Genomic DNA, 23,882 nt, shown 5'->3' with positions numbered 1-23,882 from the left:
TTTACGTTGCCGTTCACGTTGCCGTTCACGTGCGGCTGGCGAGTTATTCCCACCCTCCCTGTTCATCCATATCCATCCTATTCGGCAGAATATAGTTCGCGAGCTGTTCGCGAGGCAAACAGTGGTAAATGAATCGAAGCATCACAAGCTCGGGGGCTTTTCGACGAGTTAGCAAAAAGTCTCTTTCAGGAGGTGTATTCCTTTAAGAATAACAGAGAAAGAGTGTTTTACCTCTCGTACATCGTACATTCGCTCGTTACCACGAAGACTCAGATCTCAGCCAGAATGAGTATCCAGACGTTGATCACCAGCTCGAAGGATCTGCAGAACACCGACGGATCGGGTGAGTATCTCCTCTCGCGAACGTCGTTCCACTTTTTGGGGAAAATAGGAGTTACACATAACAAAATTATACAGTACGAGATAACATTCAAGTTGTAGACACACCGTGGTTATTCACGAATTTGAACAAAATTACTAAAAACGTACGTCTCTCCCTTCGAGGAAGGGACAGAGAAAACTCTAACGAAGAATGGACGTTCTTTTATCGTCGGAAAGTCACCCTCCGCGGTTGGTGAAGTATTAATCTTCCCCGAAACTTTCAGGGGGAAAATGGAAGTTACAGATAAGAAGTTGTAATATGATATTAGAACACAGGTTACAATATTTGAATGAATTTCTAGATTTTTAGAATATCTTCGATAAATTGCTAGTATATCCTCGACAAGGATATAGATAAGATATACTGTGCTATTCTACTGTACTATATTATAATATCTTATGATATATACTATATATAGTATAACTATCATAATATATACTATATTATAATATAAACTACACTATACTATACTATTCTACTATACTATATTATATTATGATAGATATATTATATATAGTATAACTATCATAATATATATTATATTACAATATAAACTACACTATACTATACTATACTATTCTACTATACTATATATAATATATACTTATATTACAATATAAACTACACTATACTACACTATACTATTCTACTATACTATATATAATATATACTATAGTATATCTATTATAATATATACTATATACTATGCTATTATACTGTAACATATACTATTATAATAAGAAGTTGAAATAGGTACTATACTATATAAATATATACTATAGTATAACTATTATAATATATACCATATATACTGTACTATAATATTCTACTGTACTGTTATATATATAATATATACTATACTATTATACTGTGACATATACTATTACAATAAGAAGTTGAAACATGTACTATACTATACAATTCTACTATACTATATAAATATATACTATAGTATAACTATTATAATATATACCATATATACTGTACTATAATATTCTACTGTACTGTTATATATATAATATATACTATACTATTATACTGTGACATATGCTATTATAATAAGAAGTTGAAACATGTACTATACTATACAATTCTACTTTACTATTATATATATAATATATACTATACTATTATAATAAGAAGTTGTAACATGTACTATCAAAATACAACACGGTTTTACGAATTTGAACAAATTTCTAAATTTCTAGAATATATACGACAAATTTCTTCAGTATGCCCTCGAGGGGAGAATCCCTCTTCAAAGCAGAGAGAAGCGATAGCGAAGAATCGGCGTTCTTTTACGGTCGCCATCCGCGGTGGAAAACTAATCTTCTCCGGGACTCTCACGGGTGTTTTTTTCTAATAACCGAAGCGCGTATTTGCCACGCGTTTTATCCGGTAATTTGATTCCCTGGATGTTGGAACGTTTTCGCTTGCCGGCGTGCTAAGAGTTTCCCTGTTCCGCGAACGTCGAAATTTCATTGTTAAAGGAGGTCTACAGATAACACCCATTACTTTAATCGAGTTGCTCGACGCAGCTGCTATTTTCCAGATGCATTCGCAGCTACTGAATGTTGACGTATAATTAAATACGCCAGAGAGGGTGGAATAGAGGGTGGGAGGGAAGGAGAAAAAGGGAGGATTTTCGTACTGAGAAATAAAACTATAAATAAAATTGTGCCAGGTTGATCGAAATTAACTGAAGGTTGTTTCCAACTGTTTTCAACAAAAAAGGATTCTGTTCGAGGTTATAATGATTTATATAGGACCTACCAAAAGTTTCTTCTCATCTGTTTTTTAAAAGAAAAAATTAACTTTATTAACTTTAAATTAAATTGGAGCTCGAACATTTGGGGATTTTTCCTTTTGAAAGTTATTTCTTTCAAATGTTGAAATTATTCAGGTATTTGTTTTACTGGGAACTGACTTTTGACCCACTGTATAATAATATATATTATTCCGGGGAAATAGGAGGATAAAATTTAAGTTGTGCAAACACACTATACTATGATACAATTTATACAAATTAAACAATATTATGTAATAACTATATTTCATATAGAGGAAATATTCATTCTTGCGTTAGATTTGTAAACACTTTTGAAATATGCAACAGATATTTTTTTCTTTGAATCGACATAATCAAAATATTGTAGGAACTAGTCACACGTTTATTCACAAATTCATGTTGGCTAATTATTTTTTCTTCATGATTAAAATTAATCATGATTCCTTATGAAAAGTAAATGAAAGAACTTGTAAAATTCTTTTTTATATTTCACAAATTCTATCACTTTTATTTTCAAGATAACTTGTGATACTTTTATTTATTTAGCTGTTCTCATTCTTTTCAAAAAAGTTCCATTTATGTCTCAAATGATTTTTGCAATTTTAAGAGATCCCTGTTGAATTACACTGTTGAATGCAAAAAACGGTCTCACAATCAGTGATAAAATTTAGTTCGAAAAGAATGTTTGTTCAAACAAAAGAAAACGAATTGCAAATGAACATGAATTCTTAAATATTTTTTTCGAAATGCATGAAATGTCCGTGTAAAATAATCATACTGGCTTCTGAAATAAATTATTTGTTATTCCATGGCCAAGAGAAAACTTTTGTCATTTAGCTTAAGATATTAATTAAAATTATTTTAAATGTAAATAACCATATTAACTATGAAACGTGTACTTCGTCATCAGAATTTAAAAAGCAATTTAGATTGTCAAATTATTCGCTTTTGCTTGTAACATTAAAATCTTGGTATTTCTCCAGCTTCAAACCTCAGTTACATATTGTATTAATCAATGAAATACAGCTCTCTGCAAAGTAAATTAGCTCTTATTGCTACGTAGGAAAATACAGCAATATTTTTTTTTAAACATTACTCTGTATTATTCAATATTGCAATATGAATAAAAAAATCAATGCTACAAGGTGAATTACATATTTACGATTTGTTGTATAAAATAGTCCATTTTGCAATAACTGCGCTTTATTTTACATGGCTGAAAATTGATGCGTTTATAAAAAATATTTTCAATTCTTTTTGTGCAACTTGTTCTTTGTGTAAAGACAGGAGAAAGACTACAGGTTCTTCGCAAGTTTTACAATATTGGAATTAAAATTAAAATTCCTGTTAAGCCGACTATTTATACTTTTAATACTTTTAATATGTTTCTATAGAAAAAGTAACACAATTACAGAATGCATATGCGTTGTCACATTTGTGAAAAAAGACGTGATCGTCAATGACATAATGCACTTCATTTCGATTTCTTTTTCTAACATTTCTTTCTTTCTAATCTGAGTGTTATATTTTGTGTTTATAATCTGAAAAAAGGTTAATATAGTATATAGTACATAGTATAATATAATACATAGTATAATATAATATATACTACAGTAGAGTACAGTATATATTATTAATATTAATATAGTATGTATAGGGTGTCTCAGGACAAGTGGTACAACTGAAGTGAAAAAATAAGTCAAAAAGAGCAAAATTTAAAAAGAATAATTAAGAGAAGATTATTCTTCTACTTTATATAAATAAAGGACGTAGAACAAAGTTTGTTTGCAAGACGCTTCGTTCTCGAGTTTGAAAATTTACTAGTTTGCGTATTCAAAATTTATTTTCTTAAAAATGACGCTTTAAAAGAATTTTGTTCGGCATTATATTAACTTACTTTAATTAAAGTACCCCCGTGTCGATTATTCGGGCTAACACGAAATCAATCAAATTCAAGTATACTTGAGAAATTTTCAAACTCGAGTCTTTTCCTCGAAAACAAACACTTCAACGAACAAATTTTATTTTTCTCTTCTTCGATTCACCTCCAATTGGTTCCACCCGCTCTGAGATATCCTGTATGGCCCACCTACAGTTACAAAAAAGTGTTTTCAAACAGTCCAAGGGGAACAATTTTCTTTTCGAAAAACAGTCAACAAGTCCATCCCGCAATAATTGTCGAATCGACAATAACCTAGAAGAATCTAGAAGAGAGAGACGTGTAAGTTTGTTACGAAACAGGCATTAATTAAATTAATATTCTCCTCCATTAGAATTAAGACTGTTTTTACACGATACAATGTAATTCATGAAACGCAAATTCGTGGAAGATATATTAAAAGGGCACGTGCAGCATAAGAAATCACTTAGAAATCATGAACTTAGCACCGACTTGGAATGAATTATTCATTCTGCGGAGGTAAAAAAATATCGGTAAGACAGCGATCCGAATGGCGCGACTTTTGAATATTCATGAAACGCGAGCCACGTGACGTAGATTACAGAAGTCAATGTCGCTTTAATTCATCAACACGTTGCAACACACCGCCGAAACTATAGACCACGGCTTCTAACGCACTTTCACTCGGCGACCGCCTTTATTTTTCAAATATTTTCGCGGCCTTGGATATGTATAGAGGTCTATAAATCACGAATTGAAACATTTGCTGATGATAAATCACAAGGAAAATTGATTCGAAACTAATTCTTTGGTGTACATATATTTGGTGGCACGAATATAATTTTCCAATGCTTTTCGATTTTATATCCGTATCATTTATATCACTTATTGAAACATATATATATATATTAAATAACATATTTACAGTTTATTTCAAGAGCAAAGAAATCACCATCTCGAACCATTAAAATTACCATATTTAAAATTCCATGAAAAACAATATCGGACATATATCAAGACGTTTATATCTCTGTCCTATGGATCGAGCGACTCGGAGGGGGGTTATGTAGCGACCTCCACTTCGAAGAATGTAGATCAACATCTATGTATATATTAAATCGTTCCGTCGAGATGTGTATTTTATATAAACAATAGAATATTTAAAAATCGTTAGTAATTTTATTATCACCATGGAAATATTTACAGAAACTTATATATACTGCAATTATCATGTTAATTATTCATTCGTTATTTAACTTTCATTATTTAATAAATTCGTTATTTGATATTTATTATTAGTAATTATATATTTTGCTATGTTGATAATATTTTTATATATTTATTTGTAGTATTATGATATCATCATAATCACTACAAATATAGTTAAAGAAGTGTCCTCCAGGTTGCAGTATTGAAGCTATTGTCTTACTGTAAGCAGTACGCATCTCTGTTTTTTTTAGAAGATCTAGTTCTCGCCTTGGAGAATGACTTAATGCGTAGAATTTCAGTAACAAGAGTTGTCACTCTGAACAGTCGCTAAATATGTAATTTTCTTTCAGAAATCAAAAGTATAGATATACATTGAAAAGGTCAGACGTTTCAAAACCTTGACATTTAATCTTCTTAGTTGAATGATTGTCATTTATGATATGTATGTAATCTATGTGTGTATTTGTGTATGTGTGAGAATTAATTTTATCGATATGGATATTAGCGCTTCGTCGCGATAGACCGTATTATTTTTTTTCTTTTTCAGAATAAAAATTTCGTTTCTCTGTCAGAGATAAACTGAAAAATCGTGCGATCCTTTTTGTAGATTACATCGTCAATCCTCATCACATTCCCTGTCCGAAATACGACGAAGCTTATAAAGAATCTTTGGAGAATCCTGAAAGATTTTGGGGCCAAGTCGCGCAGTGCATAGATTGGAGCAAACCATGGGAAAAAGTGCTCGACAATACAAGACAACCATTCACAAAATGGTAAAAAGTTCATTTCTTATTCAAACTCACTCGATCATCCATTTAAAATTCTTATGAATGTTAAAATGATTATATACATACTTATCTATACATTCTTCATTCAAATTTATCGAACATTTCCGATCCCTTCATTTAAATTTTGTCGAATGTTAAAATAATTGTATACCTATCGGTATCATCTGATTCAATTCTTTGCTCAAATCTGTCGAACATTTTCGATTTAAATCCTTTCGAATGTTGGAAAAGATTGCACACTTATCGATTATTTGCCATGAAATATCTTTATTTTACAGGTTCGTTGGCGGAGAATTGAATGCCTGTTACAATGCGATAGACAGGCACGTTCTTGCTGGAAATGGGCACAAAGTGGCATTGATTCACGACAGCCCTCAAATATCAACGATCCGGAAAGTAACCTACAACGAGCTTTTAGACAAAATATCTTTGTTGGCCGGTGCGTTGGCTGACATGGGCGTGAGCAAAGGCGACGTAGTGATTATCTACATGCCGTTAATCCCCGAGACCATAATGGCGATTTTGGCGATAACGCGGCTCGGCGCGGTTCATTCTGTCGTGTTTGGCGGTAAAAGTATTTCTAGACTCGTAGGAGTAGTAGTCCGCGATATGTTTGACCCCCGAGCGGTGAATACGTTGACTTGTACTACTTTCCCTTTCTAGAAACCGACCTGTGGAACGCACTGTCAGACATATCTAACTCGCTGTATAACTAAAATTGGAGTAATTGGAATAAGAATTTTATTATTTGAATGATTTTAACCATGAATGTTCATAATGTCTCATTTGTTTGAGAGTACTTATATTTTTCCCCATGTGAAGCACACAAGAAATAAAATAAAAACAAAAATTTTAGAGCATCTTGAAAATACTTCGTATTGCCACTAACTGTCATTAAAAGTTTTCATATTTTTTTTAATTAATATAAGTATGTTTTTTCAATCAGTGTATTCTTTCACTATAAAAGTTGTTTTAACATCCTCATAAGTAATATAAAATTGATAAAAAAATGTGTAAACTTTGTAAAATCAACAAATTTTTGTTGGCCAATGAGGCCCAAGAGATCTGTAAGGTTGGACACCATGCTCTATATTATATTGAAGTTTGAAACTAACAGTTTCTTATTGTATTATATTATGATACAATAAGAAGATTATGATACAATAAGAAACTATATACTTGCATTGAAAATATAATACAATTAAAAGCTAATAGTTTCTCACTGTATTATATTGAAGATTGAAACTAACAGTTTCTTATTGTATTATATTGAAGATTATGATACAATAAGAAACTATATACTTGCATTGAAAATATAATACAATTAAAAGCTAATAGTTTCTCATTGTATTATGTTGTAGATTGAAACTAACTTTCGTAAACAATGAAACAAGACTCTAAATGATATCGGATAAATTAAAAAACAAATTGCAAACGATGATATTTGTTTTAGGTTTCGCGGCGAATGAATTGGCCAGCAGAATAAATCATGCGAAGCCCAAGGTGGTGATCGCTGCCAGCTGCGGCCTGGAACCGTCGAAGATCATCCGGTACGATGTTTCACACACTCTGCAATCACACAGCGAAAATTTTCAGTAGAAAAATGCGTAATTGAAACACTATTTGAAACGTAGATACACGGACATGTTGAACGGCGCTATGAAGATTATCACGGTGAGAAAGCCGCGGTGCATCGTGTTTCAAAGGAGACACATCTGGGAGAGTCTTCTTTTAGAAGGTCAGGTCGATTGGGACGACGTGATGAAAAGGTCAAAGCCTCACCCGTGTCAGCCGGTTGAGGCAAACGCTCCTTTGTACATTTTGTATACCTCGGGAACAACAGGTACCCTTCTCGTAGCTTAAGCGAAAATAACTTGAAAATATTAAGTGTATGAAACATTTCTTCATGATGGGCAGAAGATCAAATTTGTGAATGTTACTCTTCTTGTATATATACGTCGAAATATGTATTTGTCTCGCGTTGTTTTGTTCCTCACTCTGAATTATACGGTACGATTTCGGCATTATACTCAAAATCAGCGAAGTCGTTAAACGATTAAACGAGCCGGCGTCACGTGCTTTTAATTATAAATTCGTTTGTTCCGAATGAAGAAAGAGTAAGTAGAAAAAGTAGGATGGAACTTACGTTTCAGACAGGTAATTCTGATGACCTTGATCTTTAAAAATGTTGTCAGGAACATTCTCCTGAGTAACCCCTCCCCCAAACAGGAGTTTTAGACCTTGCTTATTGTTTCTTAGAAAGTTATTGAAAATGAAGATTAATTTTGTAATAAGATACCTTGTAATATTTGTTACTGAATGAAATTTTTCTGTGAAATCTCAACACATAGTCAAACATTGAGTCAAATCTGATCCAACATGCCTCTGGGATAATTCAAACTAATCTCTGAATTTTAATTAAAGAATAAGTTAAGTTTGAATTAATTTAATCAGAATGGGTAATAGTTCCATGTTTCACACAAATATTTCATCAAACGATAGCTAAAAATTGCGACGTAATGTATCAATCTTATTGCAAAATAATATCGTTACGTTAATGTAAATATCTTTTTATAATAAAAAAATCTCCCGAAGGTTACTCGGGATGTGAAGATCAAGAGCATCCAAGCTGTCTTCCCTGAACGTAAATTTCACCCAGTACAGAAACCGTGAGAGTCTGTTTCGCAAAAAGGAAAGAGAGCATTAAATCAAATTATCTTGCCAAAGGTCAACCGAAGGGAATTTTAAGAACAGTCGGTGGCCACTTGGTTTCTGTTTGCTGGACAATGAAGACGGTGTACAATATGGACAAGGATTCCATCTGGTGGGTAGCTTCGGATATGGGCTGGGTGGTCGGACACTCTTACATTTGCTACGGACCTTTGCTCTACGGCGCGACCAGCGTGATGTACGAAGGGAAACCCGATAGGACACCTGACGCAGCGCAATACTTTAGGTTTAAACTTAAATCTTGCTCGATATTACATTATGCGACAGGCACAGAGACGCTCTACGTCTCCAGCTATTATTTTCAATTTCTGCTCACTGTTGCCCGCAGTTAATTTCCGTTTTAACGAAATTGCCTGAGAGCTCGGTGAATGAAATGAAATGTTTCGCTCTCCCGAGGATCCATTACACATTTCGCTGTAATTTTGTTCATCCTTTCTCAACAGACTGATCGATCAACACCGCGTGAACGCGTTGTTCTGCGTGCCCACTGCCCTCCGCGTTATAAGACGTGCCGATCCGGAGCTGTTACTGGGTCGAAAGTACTCGATGAAGTCGTACGTATATTTTTTTTTTTTTTTTTTCTTTTTTTATCAAATTGCAGAAACACGCCATTTGCTTCTTCGTAGTTTGAAGAGCGTGTTCGTCGCCGGGGAATTTTGCGACTACGAGACGAAAATCTGGGCGGAAAAGGCGTTCAAGGTACCGATTCTGAACAACTGGTGGCAGTCGGAAACGGGGCATCCCATCACGGCGTTGTGCCTTGGATACGGGCACAGCCCTAGCTTGCCGAGATACAGCACCGGCCTTCCGATTCCTGGTTATCACAGTGAGTGTTGCAATCAGTCGTTGTAGCCGAAGATACTATGGTTACTTGAACAGTCATTAACCCTCCGATTACTGAAGCTAAGGCTGGGTCATTTTGACTCACACGGATGTCCCACTAATTACATATTTAGGGTCGTCCGGACGGCTCACCGACACTGTACATAGTGTGACGGTTGCTCGAGACAAAGAGCGGCCTCACCGATATTGTACCAACACAGTGACAGACACCCGACTCATGTAGGAACATGTAGGAGTATAAGGAACAAATAATAGTCACATGAATAATAAAGTTGTATATATTTACTATACATTTATGTCATTTACTGTCAGGAACGTCTTGTGCAAATTGAGCGAAAGAAGAATTGAAAACAAAGAAAAATTGCTCGTTGGCAATGAAGACATTGCGTCAACAAATAGAGACAACAGAAAAAAGTAATAAGAAGAACAAAAATAATAATGAAAATAGTAAATTAATAAAAAAAATAGTAAAATATTAAAATAGTGCTGAAAACTAAAATCTAAATAGTAAATACAAAAATAATATAAAATACTAAATGCAAAAGTAGCGTAAGATACTAAATACTAAAAACAAAAATAATACAAACTATTAAATACTAAATACTAAAATACTAAAACAATAATAAAACACTAAAATATGAAATAAATTTTGAAATAAAAAATTGCTTCGATTTGCCAGAAACTGATTTTTTTTGTCTTTAGTCGTCGTCATTTCAACAATTTGGCAAATACATGGCGCACAGCCACATGATGCGTTAGTACGATCACTAACCAAGCAGCTCCCATAACTAACACAAGCAGCTCCCATCACTGTGTGCGATCACTAACTCAAGCAACTCCCAACACAGGTCAAAACTGACTCCGGCACAGGAGGCGGAGGGTTAGTCGTAAAATGATTGCACTTTTGATTATGATTGTATTTAGTAGTTTACTTCAGACATTGTAATCAAAGATTATGATTACCTGAACAATCGTTAATCGTAAAATGATTACACTTTTGATTATGATTGTATTTAGTAGTTTACTTCAGACATTGTAATCAAAGATTATGATTACCTGAACAATCATTAATCGTAAAATGATTACGACTGCTACAATTAAATTTAGTAAAAAAGATCACAAAGTAATTGATTACTGTCCAACTCTATCGCCATCCCTATATTTCACCATTTTTCCTACCACAACTAAAATTTAAAAATAAACTGCCCACTCTCAATTTTTCACTGCCCACCCTTTCCGGCTGTAATTCTCAACTAACGGAGCTATAAGTTCCCAAAATTTGCAACAAAACAACGGACAAAAAATGGTCATCAATCTTTCACATTCTGACCGAATCAATCTGATTCTAGCAACTGAAATAAACCTCTAACACAATCAATTTTTCTTACCAACATTTTCGTCTACAACCGTCCTTTAAATAAATAAAAAGTTCGAAGCTGGTTATTTGATGATCATCCTGACTCCTCATTAACACTGGATTAACACAGACTTGCCAAAGTGGTCAAAATAGTCAATTTGTAATTTTTGTCGAATATTTTGCAGATGTAAAACAGTGTATTTTCAGAGATTTAAATGATTTTTAAGTGATTTTTCGTAAAGCTTCTGTGCTTCATTGTATCATATTTTTATTTTTATTTTCATTTTTTTTTATCTATTTATTTTTTTACTTTAACATTTCTGATGAAAATTTTACGTTTTAGTGTCATTCGTAATCGTTAACCTCTTGCACTAGTAACTGGTTCGCGGACCATAACGAGTGACCAAATCGTATACGATAATTCGTCTTCTTTCTGAATTCGTCGGTATATCACTGGATAGAAATGACTAAGAAGTAATAAATTTATTATTTGTTTCGTCCGGATTATATTTCAATATACTTAAAACTGAAAAAATATTGCAAATATTCTCGACATGCGTGGCACGTCATCCGAACGCAAGAGGTTAATCATTAACCCGGGATTACCCACTTGGGGGTCTAGTGCAGGTATATCTAGACCCTCGCACTAGACCCTCACGTGGGTAATCCTGGGTTATTCAGATTACGCTTTGTTCAAAACATGGAATGGGGAAAGTGAAAGTGAAAATGTTGGACAATGGTGTGTGTTCAGTTGTTGAAATTTGCCGAAGTGCTTTATTGTCAGATATACCCAAGGTTCTTGGGGCCGGATTAGCAGCTCAAGATAATTAGTTGAAATATGACTAACTTTCTCTCTCGGTACACATAGCAGCTGCCCCTAAGGGTTCCGAGTTATGAGTCATAAAGAATTTATTGCCGTTAGATGTGCTCAACAACGAAGTTCAATACTTCGTTGCCATTACCAAGCTGCATACGAATGACCATTCCTTTTTGTCTAGTTGACATACTACGAGAAAACAGCAGCGAGGCGGAGGCTCACGAATTAGGTAGAATCGCAATAAAATTACCGTTACCGCCCGGCTGCCTGTCGACTCTCTATCAAAATGACGACAGATTCGAGGAAATATACTTCTCCACGTACCCAGTAAGTTTCACTTCAGCAGATATCTGCAGAATTTTGACTATTCTGAAAATTGAAGTAATTAAATATGCATATAGGGTGGGCCAAAATAAATCCGCAATTTTTTTTTATTATACATTTTTCTTTTACAGATTTTTCAAACACTCAATGAAAAAAAAAATCATGCTCGAATTTTAAATTTAATTCAAAATTAACAAAATTAATTTCTTTTATATCTTGATGTTTTGTTAAAAAAGAAAAAAAAATACCTGGGAAGAAACTTTTGGCCCACCCTGTATATGCCTTCGATTGTACGTTGATGATTTAATTGATGAAAACTAGGGTTATTATGATACCATGGATGTTGGCTACAAAGATGAATTCGGATATGTTTACGTGATGGCGCGCGACGATGATGTTATCAATGTCGCCGGTCACCGATTGTCCACGTCCGCCCTGGAAGACGTCGTGCTGGCTCATCCCGACGTCGTGGACGCCGCTGTAATTGGCGTACCAGATCCGACCAAAGGAGAGATACCTTTGTGTCTTTACATAATGAAACAGGGTGAGCGCTCGATGTAATGTTTGTCGAATGACAACAATCAACAATACCGATAATATACACGCACTTGTTTTCGTAGAAGCGGAGAAGAACGAGAAACAGATTAACGAGGAGTTGGTCGCGCGAGTGAGAACCTTGATCGGTCCTATAGCATCGTTTAGAACAGCAGCAGCTGTGAAAGCACTGCCACGAACACGTTCAGGAAAAATAATCCGCAAATCTATCTCTAACTTGGCACGATCCATGCTAGTTAAGGTGAGGAATACCGTTTGCGTGTAAGAAAATTAATAATTAAAAACACACATTGGAAGATTTTCGTACGGGGAGTAAGAGTACAAACATTTTTTGCCATTTTTCAAGAGAACTATTAGGTTACGATTTATAGTTTCACTTTTGTGATGAGTAGAATACAGTGCGAACAAAAAAAAGTTTTGACAGGTTCTTTATACGTTTCGAATCAAATCGAAGATATAGAATTCCTAGAATCTATGATAGCCTGGTATAAACTTTTCTTTCCATCTTTTACGTTATTTATTCGTTCTTCCCGTTTTCACCAACGTAAAATATTCGTTCTTTCAGATTTCGAGTGCGGTGGAGGACGCATCGGTATACGTTGACATTAAAGAAGTACTTCAGAAGCTTGGTTACGCTAAATTAGCGCCGGATCCTCAATGATAAGTGCAGTGACTCTTATCCTGTCTATTATATATATTTTAATAATCATATATAAAATGTAATAAACGTATGTAGTTGACACGTGTAGAAAAGTGTCTTCAGAAAATTGAGAGAAATTGTTTTTGCTTGTGATCGAGTTGAAATTTTTTCATGAGCCATCGGAAACAGTAAATAAATTTAAGATTTCAGCAACTCGTGCAGTCTGCCTTTGCCAACCTTTCAATTGAACAATGCGATTACAAAAAATCATGGAACAGACTTTTTATATTTTTTCTAGTATCGTGGAAGAGAAAAAGTAAATGGAAAATTAATTCTATCAAATCTGTCATCTCTGTTTAAATGTATCATGCTGTCGTTTCTATCTTGCATTACTGAAATTATGGCGAATGAGAAGAAAAAAGGAAAAAATTTATTATTTTTTTAATGTTTCGATTGCAATATTAATGATTTAAAAAAAAACATAGCAATCATAAAACAAACGTTACCGAACAATTTATAGGAATGAAATTAATTGTTTCTGATTAGTTTTGTCTGTTAGTAAACGGATCCAATGTGAAATTTAAAGCGAAAGATAACAATAGATGTAAAATAAATAAGCAAAGAAAAAAAGGAGTAAACACATGTAGAGAAAGCACTCATAAAACGTCTGTTTTGAAAATTCTCTATATTAACATTCTTTCGGTTAAATCTCGACATTAATTTTCTTTTATCGCATATAACGCTATAAATCATCGAAACACTTTTCTGAAGAAGCACAGTGTAAGAATATCTGGTGTTATAGACACGTATTACATCGATACAATACACGAATCTTGGCGCCGTCAAACACCAATCATATTAACAGAAACAGTACGTGCAAGAAAAAGCAAATCAACCGTACACATAAAATCTCTTATCAAAATTAGTAGAGCATATTTTTGTTGCAAATTCATTTTTAATGACAATGTAATAAGAAACCGTATAATAATATTAATAATATTAATTTTATAATTATGAATTGTTGTGTAACACTATCTGGTTGATTTAATAAACTTCTGTATTTTTTTTTTTTTTGTTTATTTCTTCGCTTCTTACCACCAATTTAATAATTATTCAATAATAATTATAATATTAATATTTTTTTCTTAATTTTTATCTTGTAATTGGTATCTTCCTTTCTGACGTTCCTTAACGTCTCACACCTCAGAAGAATAAAAATATCGTGTTTTACAATATTAAGGAGACACTGTTCATCGTTTGATCATTAATTCATTTGTATAATGAACTCAACGTCGTGAGTGCTGTCGTTCAGCTTATCTAGATAGAAGGAACACGCGCTCCTGAGTTTTTTCTTTTTAGTGAATTTGTCTCCTTATCTATATAGTCAAATCTATTTGCTTTTTTTTTTTCTTTAAATTTCATGTTATAAATACCCTCCCTCCCCCCGTAATCCCAAACCCCGACCGAACTGTCTGTGCATACGATGTATGTGCTTTTCTTTGATGTATAACTTTTTTTTTTGCTTCTTGTGTAAGATGAGTGTATGTTACATTAACAGTAGTCTGCGAGTAGTCACGCTAGTTCCGTTTTTTTCTCGTGCGTACTGTATTCGGCTTGCGTCTCTTGTGTTCTTCGTTATCAAAGTTGATTATTATCCCAATCTGTGGTCAGAGTTGAGCAAATTTACTCCACCACTTTCAACACCTTACCAATTGCAATAGTTTTATCTGCAAATTGCAAGAAAAAAGACCAGTTAAAACTTGATCATTTGTAAATGAGAGATTATAATTAACTTAAAATTAAAACTTTTTAAAATTTTATCGCATGTTTTGCAAAGGATATTATACTTACTTTCATCCCTAAGGGTGAAACGTCCCATCTGTGGAAATAGTTTAAATTTTTCAAGGCATATAACACCTGCGCATTCGATTCTCATTATTGCCACTTGATCCTGCTTGACGAACCTCGGCCTGGTTTTACTTTTATCCCCAGTTTTCTTGTCGACCAAACAGATCAATGCTTTCACTCTAACTTCCTCTGCTGCACAATGAATGTGCATCACAGCACTGTAGCCAGCGCAAATAATGCTTTTATGCTCCAAAATTACAACTTGAGCATCGAATACTTTTCCCGTCTTTATCGGGTTGTTACTATCACACAGGACGAATCCAGGACTCACATCTTCTTCTTCAATGCCTTTCAATTTAATTTTTACATTTTCACCAGGGCCAACTGATGTCACTTCTTCATCATCTGACCATAACTGATCTACTGTCACTGCCGTCTAACGAAGTAGTATAAGATACAATGGGATAAGTATTCAATTTAATATTTAAAAAAGAACAATGCATTAACCCGGGATTACCCACGTGAGGGTCTAGTCGCCGGGATGTACCTGCGCTAGACCCCCAGGTAGGTAATCCCGGGTTAAAAATTAAAATGGATGATAGGTACCCTATTCGGCATGACAAGTAGCGACTGTCCTTTCTTTGCTTCTCCTGCCTCGACCTTTCCCATTACCACTGTTCCCATATCTTTATATTTATCAACAATTGGCATAATGAAAGGTCCGTTGTTTTTGCGATTAAGCGAAGGTAAGGAATCAATGAAGGATATGAACGGTGGACCAGTATACCACGTACAAAGATGTTCTGGTATCGGGTCTTTTAAACCATAACCAAGTTGTCCTGAGACTGGCATGAACGTAAGATCCTTAGCAGGATTGAATCCCAATTTACGAAGATATGGTAGTATTTTATCCCTAAACAATGTAACAATTACGTTTGCACCCTAAGTAACGATTAACTTATACAATTATATTATACAATTATACAACATACCTGCACTCATTGTATCTTCTTTCATCCCACTCTACAGTTGGATCGTCCATTTTATTTACTAGCACAACTAGATGTTTAACGCCAGCAGTTTTAGCTAACATCGCATGCTCCCTCGTTTGACCGCCTCTGTCGAAACCAGTCTCAAATTCTCCTTTCCGCGCGGATATAACTAACACTGCGAGATCGGCTTGCGCCGCTCCACCAATCATATTAGGTACAAAACTCTTATGACCGGGAGCATCTAAAATTGTAAAATGTTTCCTCTCAGTTTCAAAGTACGCCCTTCCAACTTCCACCGTTTTCCCTTTCTCTCGTTCCTCTTGATTCGTGTCTAAAGCCCAGCTCAAATACCACGTTTCTCTACTTCTTTCTTTCGCTTCTCTTTCGTACTTTTCTAAAGTTCTTTTATCGACCATTCCCGTTAATGCCATAATCTGACCGCCAATCGTTGATTTTCCTGCATCTGTAGGACAAATCGAAATAGAACCAATGCTAATTTAAACATCATCTCGTACATTGTTCTCTTAATCTATCAATAGGACTGCTACGTACCAACGTGACCTATAAAAACAACATTAACATGTTCTTTTTTACTCTTAGTATCTTCTGTTACTTTAACAGGTTTTTTCTTAGGGATCTTAACAACCATCTCTTCATCTTCTTCATTCTCGGCCTAGAAGCAATCCGGTTGTAAGTAACAAACAGACAGATACTAAAATATCTGAAAAATGGTCTTCTTATATGAATATATGGCAAGGTGAACATACCTCTTCATTTTCAGGAGTTAAAAGGGGATCACCATCTACCGCTGCTTCTTCCCATGAATCAGCTGGTTGATGTTCAGGGCTACTATTTATCTGGTCGTTCACGTTCGGAGGTGGAGCCCCTCCTCCAGCAGGTGGTTCCTCCACACGACTGCCCACTGGATCTGGTAGAACCACTGGTGTACTATTATCTAATAACATACACAAATGAAAATGAAATATTTCTACTAAAGCAAACGTAAAAGCTAGGAAAATACTAAAAGAGACTGATACGATTCATATTGTTGTTCTGAATTTTTATGTCATACTATTTCCATAAATATGCACTATTCCATATTAATGCGCTATCTCAACATGATGAGTCATTTCTTCTGCTAATGTTTATGTACTGATTCTGAAAATGATACATTCGTTTGATTAGTATAATCAAGATTAGATTAGTATAATCTAAAGTTTGCAGAACATCCTATTAAGTTGAAAATATCACTTAAATGCTTTAGCATCAAATAGACCCTTTTTCTCAAAATTAATAAATTCAATATAAACATGTGATCTGTACAAATCTGATGGATGTTTGTTCAAGAAACAGAAAATTTATACATAAATACAACTGATACTTGTACATACTGAAATACAATTTGTTAGAATATCATCGATTCCATTATGTACAAAACAAAAAGTTATTGTATTCAACTCCCAACTTCATGTTCTCAATTACACAAACAAATACTATGAAATTAGCATTGGATTAAGCATTCCACAATACTGGATCAATCTTAAACGTGCACATACTGTACTCGAGCATATTGTACTCTTCGCACTTGTGCTTTCTCACTAAGCATTTCAACAGTGACAACCTGCGACGACACTGATCCAGATCCAGAGATCGAGTCGTGTTTTGCACCAACAGAAAGACAGAAACCAAAAGTATGCTAAGACTAAGGGGGTTAGCCAGGGAAGTTACTTTACAGATTACTTTGCAGCAACATGGGCCTTGCACGTTGCACCTCTTTATAGTAAACAGGCCCAAAACGTTCGTTTAGAAAGACGCAATTTAACCGACATCGGGCACCGAGTTAAGGGCCGAGTTTTATCTCAAGACTAACCATGATGTATCTCAGGAGGGATAGAAGTTACAGCATTCATCATGACAGCGACATTGCAGGAACTGTCGGCCGTGTTGCTGTTCTGCGGTGAAGAATTAATGCAGAAAGAAGGCACAAATTCCGCAGCATTTACGTTCAGGGTGGAAAATTTGCTCTCGATGGACTTGTCCTGTGGCGGGCCGATGTCACCGTTGTCCGCCTGCTGTTCCCAAGAATCTGGTGCTACACTGTTCGCCATATTTACTAAGAATTTAGTAGTCCTTTCGGCCTCGGCAGGTTAATCGAACACAGGAATCGCTCTACGCTACGTTCAGGATTCCGATCGAGCCACGATTACAATTAGGACGGGGTTTAAAAAAATAATTATTTACGATATCTCCGCGCAACACCGTACACGCGTATCGGTAGTCCGCGTGCGACCCCCGTGGTCTGTTTCGTTGTTCTACTTCGCCGGAACTGCAAACATCAAAACACCAACTTTCAACTCCAGAACGTTCCCCGTTTTTTCCCCTTCTTTTTCCCACGTGTACCTGTCGCCACGAAATCGAGAAAACTACTGAGACTACCGAATATCTTACATGCAGCACGGCAAATCGCGCCCGAACACTCAAGCCCGCAATTTTGCCCGAAAATATCTCTAGTCATGCGATTAGGTTGGTGCCGCCGCATTCCGCTCTCCGCGCATCCACGAATTATCATAATAGAGGATGGAAATTTTGAAAAAAGGTAACACACTCGCCGACTGAAGAAGTAATTCGTCTTCTACGAATGCAATGATTCGTCTGTATGCTTTAATTACAAATTAATTTTATTGTGGAGAGGTTGTTAAGTTAGCCTGACAGTGTAGTGACATACGCATACATGTACATACGTATGTCTGTGTATGCATTAATGTGAACTGTTTGTCAAACTTACTAAATAATCAACACTGCAGGATACTGTATAGGGTATTGTATATGGTATTTTTCTCTTTAACGTATTTTATATTATATGCGTATATGCATTAACGTGAATTTTTTTTGTCAAACTGATTAAATAATCAACATCAGAGGATACTGTATAGGGTATTATATATAGTATTTTTCTCTTCGTTTTATATTATACATTTATTTGTATTTTCCCCTATGCTTCAAAAATAAAATTTCTTCTCTATTTCTTCGTATCTTTCAACAGTTTTTTTTTTTTTTTGTTTGTTTTTATTCATAAGAAAAATATTATTATACACTTTATCGTTCCTATTTTTTTACCACACATGCACAAACATATATGTATAATAATTATTATTACACACTATACTTATTTACGATACGTGTGTATCTTATAATAATTACTATACATATATACTTATGTAAGGTTGTCTTTCTCTTTATACGATCATAATTAACACATAATTATTATTACATTCATATATTACGTCTAACGTAATAGCTTCGCATCTTTAATTAAACACACAACGAGGTTAGTGTTTCCTTTTCTTCTGTCGTTTCTTATTCCCACCACCTTTCGCATTGTTGCTCTGTTGTTTCTCTGTTTCCATCTTTCGTTTCGCCGTTTCTTTTGTGCCTTCTTCCACTGTTATCCTACAGGACTGCGCGTTTGCTGCAGGCACGCTGAATCCTGGGATCTGCTCGCACATAATTTTTATAATCATTGAAACATATCATCATTGCACGCAGACAGTTAAAATTCATTGCAATTTACTTACAAATGGTTTAACCAGCTTGAATATTAATTTTTCATGCTGAACGTTAGATCTGTTTAAGCTTATTTGCACGGTGACCGGATCGAAAGTACGGAACACGGTGTTTCCACAGGTTTGCGAATGATTCTCGGCGTTGTATGTAAACGTGACGTCCGAATTTTTATCTTTATTCAAGTACAGAGTTCCCTCCAAGCCGTATTTCAGCACCAGTATTTGCAGCGCATTCTTTCGTACAAAAAGTATATAGCCTTCTTCATCTTGAATTTTTTCTCTGAAGAATAACTGAAGAAGGGAAAACACAATGAAAAAAAAAAATATTCATCCATCAGAACAAAAATTGAAGCCGAACCAAATACAAACGTGAGTGTTTAGCGCTACGGATGCTCGAGCTGCGTACTGAGCCATTCTATGACGATAATTCATATTCTGACAAAGTGCGTGATTCTTCTTTTTGTCTAACAAGTCCGGGTATGTTGCGTCGGCCCCAATGCAAACTGCCAATAAACGATGAACCATAACGTCTGCATACCTGTGACATTAAATAATTCTACGCGTTCAAATTAAATATAACACAGTTGTATATTTCTTACCTTCGAATAGGCGATGTGAAATGAGTATATATAGGACACGCTAAGCCATAGTGATAGTAATCATTTGGTTGAAGCATGCCACTAATAAAATATACAGCTTGCATCATACAACGTGTGGCAAGTATCCTTAACATAATATTGAAATACGGGTTGTTTTCTTTGTGACATTCATCTAACGACGCTGCTAATTCTTTGCCACTATTTACATTCATAGTGAAACCCTATTGGGAAAAATATTGTAATTAGCTTGAATTATTATTTTTTGAATAAAATTTTCTGTACCTGATTTTTTGCGGCTTTTATGAGAGGCTCGAAATTAGCAGGTGGTGGTTCAGGATGCCTTCTTAGTACAGCATATTCTGGAAACTCTTCCACGATCTTCTTCGCAACCGAAATATTTGCAAGCAACATGAATTCCTCTACCATGGAATTAGTTTCTCGCAACTTCTTTGCTTCTACCTCGATAGGATCATGCGTTTCGCAATCTACTTGGAAACGAATTTCCGGAGATGCTAATACCAATGCTCTGCAATAAAAAAGAAATTATAGTAATACTGTATTATCATAACTAGATAGTATCAGTAGATATTCTTCGGAAACGACTTTGCATACCCATTGTCCAGACGTTTCTTCTTTAACTTTTTGGCTAAATTATTAAGATTCCTTAATGACTTCACAAGTGGATCTTGTTGAGTGGCATCGTCAATTTTTAATTGAGCTTCATCGTAAGTCATCGCTGCTCGTGAGCAAATTATCGACTTACAAAATTTAGTGTTAATTATATTTGCATCCTTGTCCATTTCCCATATGCAAGAAAATGTTAATCTCTCTACCTTCTCCAGCAGAGAGCAGAGATTTGAACTAAGTAAGTCTGTAATTACATGGTGAAGAAGGTGAAAGTCTGAAAATTTTGTTCGACAGAGATGAAATTTAAATAAATTCTACCAGGAAGCATATGAATTCTCCTGTCAACCAAATATACAGTCGTAGACCGCAATGCTGCTTCTTTATCCAACGCTGTACCAGGCCTCATAAAATGCGTTACATCCGCAATATGTACACCTACTTCTAGATTACCATTTGGCAGATCTCTGCAATGAAGTGCGTCATCAATATCTGTACACCCGGGTGGATCGACTGAGCATATATCTAGATGCCTTAGATCTTCCCTTTGCGCTAAGTCCTAAAAATGATTTGTATTAAATTGAAAGAATTATTTTTTATTAGTTTTTGATATTCTATTACTACGTACGACATCCGTGACATTCCACGGCATCTTTGGTAATGAGCTAAGCACAGCATCAGAAAATCGACTATGAGGAATATCATGTTCCAACAATATCACTTCGTTTTCAGTCGTTTTGTTTCCTATTTCACCTAACGCACGTACGAAATGACCAAGAGGATATCTAGAATTACGCGGCCATGAATCAATAGCTACAATGATCCTTTGTTTACACAACACTGTATATTGTCTAGTTTCGATTCTTATTTTAGGTATTTTTCGTTCGGCTGGCACGAATATATGTCGCACATTCTAAATAAACAGAGGATTATGAAATATAGATTGTACATAGATGTATAACCTAATTGTGAAAACTTTGTCCATCTTTTACCGTTTCAATGTTACTGGTCTGTAATATTCCACAATATTGTCTCCAATTCCTTCGAATAATTCCAACAACTTTACCAGTCTGTGTCTTTTGCATTTTGTTCGACGGATCAAATTTGTCTATCACTTTTTTTACTTCTAAAACATTATCAACGTCTGTTTCTTCTTCATCTTGTAAAACAATATCACTGGGTGATGACCACTGATCCTCTGGCAAAAGTTCCACTGCAACTGTATCGCCATCAACAGCTCTATTAAGGCTACTGCGACCTTGGATAAAAATCTAGAACCAAATATATGTAATAAATACATATCTATCAAAAATATAGAAAACAAGTACTCACAGATTTTTCAACTCCATCTACATTCACAAATCCTTCGAGGAAGTTCTCTTTCGAAGCTTGAAACGTTCCCTGTTGAAGTTTCCCAGTTTTTATGCCATCATGTAATTCAGATGGTGTAAGATGACATGGGAAAAACTCTGGACCTTCGCACACTGCGCTATAATTCTTTTTACACAACTTATCAGCCAAAAAGGCTGAATTCTCTAGTGATAAAATATAATCCTCCACTAAAAAGAGACAACAATATGATAAAAATAAACATTCAACGCTATTAAACAAATAATTTTACTTGAGATAGCTGGAATTTCTTCTTTCTCTGCCAATTCTCTGTTTCGTGCATCATCTGTCAATAGCACAGTTTTGATCTTATTATCATCCAGATGTAAATGTGCGTTATACCACTTCGTTGCGACTCTAATTGCTCTATCATTTCTATCATTTGTGCTTTCACCGGGATTACGCTCGATATAAGTTTCTCTGCATAAAAGTGGCAAAAATGTAAATAATAATAAAGTATACCTTATACTTATATACTGTTATTATGATGATATATACTTATGATGTTCATTCACAAATACATAAAATTTTCTCTGTGGGTTGGTAATAATATTCTTCAGTCTCTTATAAACCATGGAACTTCTATGTTTCACTTCTTCTAATACTGTTTGCACAATTATAACATTGCAAATGACATCTTCTTCCAAAATGTCAATCTAGAAAATTGTATTTACATGCATTGTTATCAAAATTACATAATATGTTATATTATGTAATGTTATATTAATATATTATATTATGAACGTTAAACATACCAGTACACTACACTCACCTGATCTAAAATAATATTAGTATCAATTAATAAATAATAAGGTTCTGTTATTTTAGAACTCTTCACACTCGAATCTTCATCGTCTAAAATTATGTTCCTAGTTTTGCACATGCATTTTTCACAAGCTTTAGATCCACAGTGAATATCATTTCTGAGGTAGTGCTCCCTAACAGTCTAAAAATGAGAGATAAACTTCATATAACATTCTTATAATCCATTTTATTTAATCTTTTGAAAAGTGATACATTGAGAATGATTTCACTGATATAATTAATTGCACATCTTAAAACGTGAAAACACTTTTGATAACAATTGAAATACCTTAAACACATTCCCCCCTTTAGTTTTTCTGAAGAATATCTTGGTCGTCAACATGTTGTCTGATCTTGTTGCATAGAAAACAATATAAGTATATTTGATTTAGATATTTATGTGCGAAAGAAAGTAAGATACTGTTCTTTAAATTCAAACATATCAACAAATAACCACTACACGTGTGTCGAAGGCTCAGACTCCATGATGTGCCAAGACAGGGTAGGCAACTGTGAATAATATAAATTTTAGTTTTACACTATGAAACTTATATATTACTGTATAGTATTATTATTTCGTAATGTACCAAAATAGGGGTAGGTAACTATGGAATGATATAAATTTTCATAAATAATATATTATATTATAAGTTTTATTTTCATGCTATATCTCTATGAAATTACATATTACTATTTATGTTATTTTCGTACTATATCACATGAAATTAT

General features: G+C 34.5%; 3 protein-coding genes across 4 annotated transcripts; 1 reads left to right on the top strand and 2 right to left on the bottom strand.

Annotated features, from left to right (window-relative positions):
• Nucleotides 1-47: 47 nt before the first annotated feature.
• Nucleotides 48-13,956, top strand: LOC122531749 (acyl-CoA synthetase short-chain family member 3, mitochondrial). The gene is made up of 12 exons (XM_043659926.1): nt 48-343; nt 5,888-6,053; nt 6,347-6,636; nt 7,522-7,618; nt 7,703-7,911; nt 8,796-9,024; nt 9,242-9,352; nt 9,425-9,624; nt 11,997-12,142; nt 12,461-12,683; nt 12,760-12,935; nt 13,260-13,956. The coding sequence occupies exons 1-12, from the start codon at nt 286-288 to the stop codon at nt 13,353-13,355; spliced, it is 2,001 nt and encodes a 666-aa protein (XP_043515861.1). The 5' UTR covers nt 48-285; the 3' UTR covers nt 13,356-13,956.
• A 46-nt stretch (nt 13,957-14,002) lies between these two features.
• On the bottom strand, nt 14,003-18,684 carry LOC122531750 (eukaryotic peptide chain release factor GTP-binding subunit ERF3A). Its single transcript, XM_043659927.1, has 7 exons — nt 18,045-18,684; nt 16,942-17,129; nt 16,727-16,847; nt 16,175-16,637; nt 15,789-16,095; nt 15,186-15,618; nt 14,003-15,061 (listed from the first exon to the last, which is right to left on the bottom strand). The coding sequence occupies exons 1-7, from the start codon at nt 18,280-18,282 to the stop codon at nt 15,018-15,020; spliced, it is 1,794 nt and encodes a 597-aa protein (XP_043515862.1). The 5' UTR covers nt 18,283-18,684; the 3' UTR covers nt 14,003-15,017.
• A 701-nt stretch (nt 18,685-19,385) lies between these two features.
• Nucleotides 19,386-23,661, bottom strand: LOC122531744 (exosome complex exonuclease RRP44). 2 transcript variants are annotated; one of them, XM_043659917.1, is made up of 14 exons: nt 23,443-23,661; nt 23,122-23,295; nt 22,848-23,005; nt 22,582-22,769; nt 22,293-22,519; nt 21,953-22,231; nt 21,589-21,873; nt 21,282-21,519; nt 20,949-21,207; nt 20,619-20,862; nt 20,337-20,557; nt 20,107-20,275; nt 19,750-20,028; nt 19,386-19,668 (listed from the first exon to the last, which is right to left on the bottom strand). In XM_043659917.1, exons 1-14 carry the CDS (start codon nt 23,494-23,496, stop codon nt 19,504-19,506), a joined length of 2,940 nt encoding a protein of 979 aa, XP_043515852.1. In that variant the 5' UTR covers nt 23,497-23,661; the 3' UTR covers nt 19,386-19,503. The 2 variants fall into 2 exon arrangements, with proteins under 2 accessions (XP_043515852.1, XP_043515853.1); XM_043659918.1 differs by lacking the exon at nt 23,122-23,295.
• Nucleotides 23,662-23,882: the final 221 nt, after the last annotated feature.

This window comes from Frieseomelitta varia, unplaced genomic scaffold (assembly GCF_011392965.1).
Source record: "Frieseomelitta varia isolate USP_RPSP 00005682 unplaced genomic scaffold, Fvar_1.2 scaffold_412, whole genome shotgun sequence".
Lineage (NCBI taxonomy): Eukaryota > Metazoa > Arthropoda > Insecta > Hymenoptera > Apidae > Frieseomelitta > Frieseomelitta varia.
Note: the sequence above shows the minus strand (reverse complement) of the source record. Positions and strands in the feature narration are given on the sequence as shown.

Excerpts from the sequence above, each read along its gene's own strand:
- LOC122531749 (XM_043659926.1), top strand. The coding sequence starts at position 286 with ATGAGTATCCAGACGTTGATCACCAGCTCGAAGGATCTGCAGAACACC. Across the intron at positions 6,637-7,521 it reads TCATTCTGTCGTGTTTGGCG|GTTTCGCGGCGAATGAATTG; the intron begins GTAAAAGTATTT and ends TATTTGTTTTAG. Across the intron at positions 7,619-7,702 it reads GAACCGTCGAAGATCATCCG|ATACACGGACATGTTGAACG; the intron begins GTACGATGTTTC and ends TTTGAAACGTAG.
- LOC122531750 (XM_043659927.1), bottom strand. The coding sequence starts at position 18,282 with ATGGCGAACAGTGTAGCACCAGATTCTTGGGAACAGCAGGCGGACAAC. Across the intron at positions 17,130-18,044 it reads CCCTCCTGAGATACATCATG|ATAATAGTACACCAGTGGTT; the intron begins GTTAGTCTTGAG and ends GTATGTTATTAG. Across the intron at positions 16,096-16,174 it reads AGAAGATACAATGAGTGCAG|GGATAAAATACTACCATATC; the intron begins GTATGTTGTATA and ends TACATTGTTTAG.
- LOC122531744 (XM_043659917.1), bottom strand. The coding sequence starts at position 23,496 with ATGTTGACGACCAAGATATTCTTCAGAAAAACTAAAGGGGGGAATGTG. Across the intron at positions 23,296-23,442 it reads AAGGGGGGAATGTGTTTAAG|ACTGTTAGGGAGCACTACCT; the intron begins GTATTTCAATTG and ends TCTCATTTTTAG. Across the intron at positions 21,208-21,281 it reads GAGAATTCATATGCTTCCTG|ACTTACTTAGTTCAAATCTC; the intron begins GTAGAATTTATT and ends ATGTAATTACAG.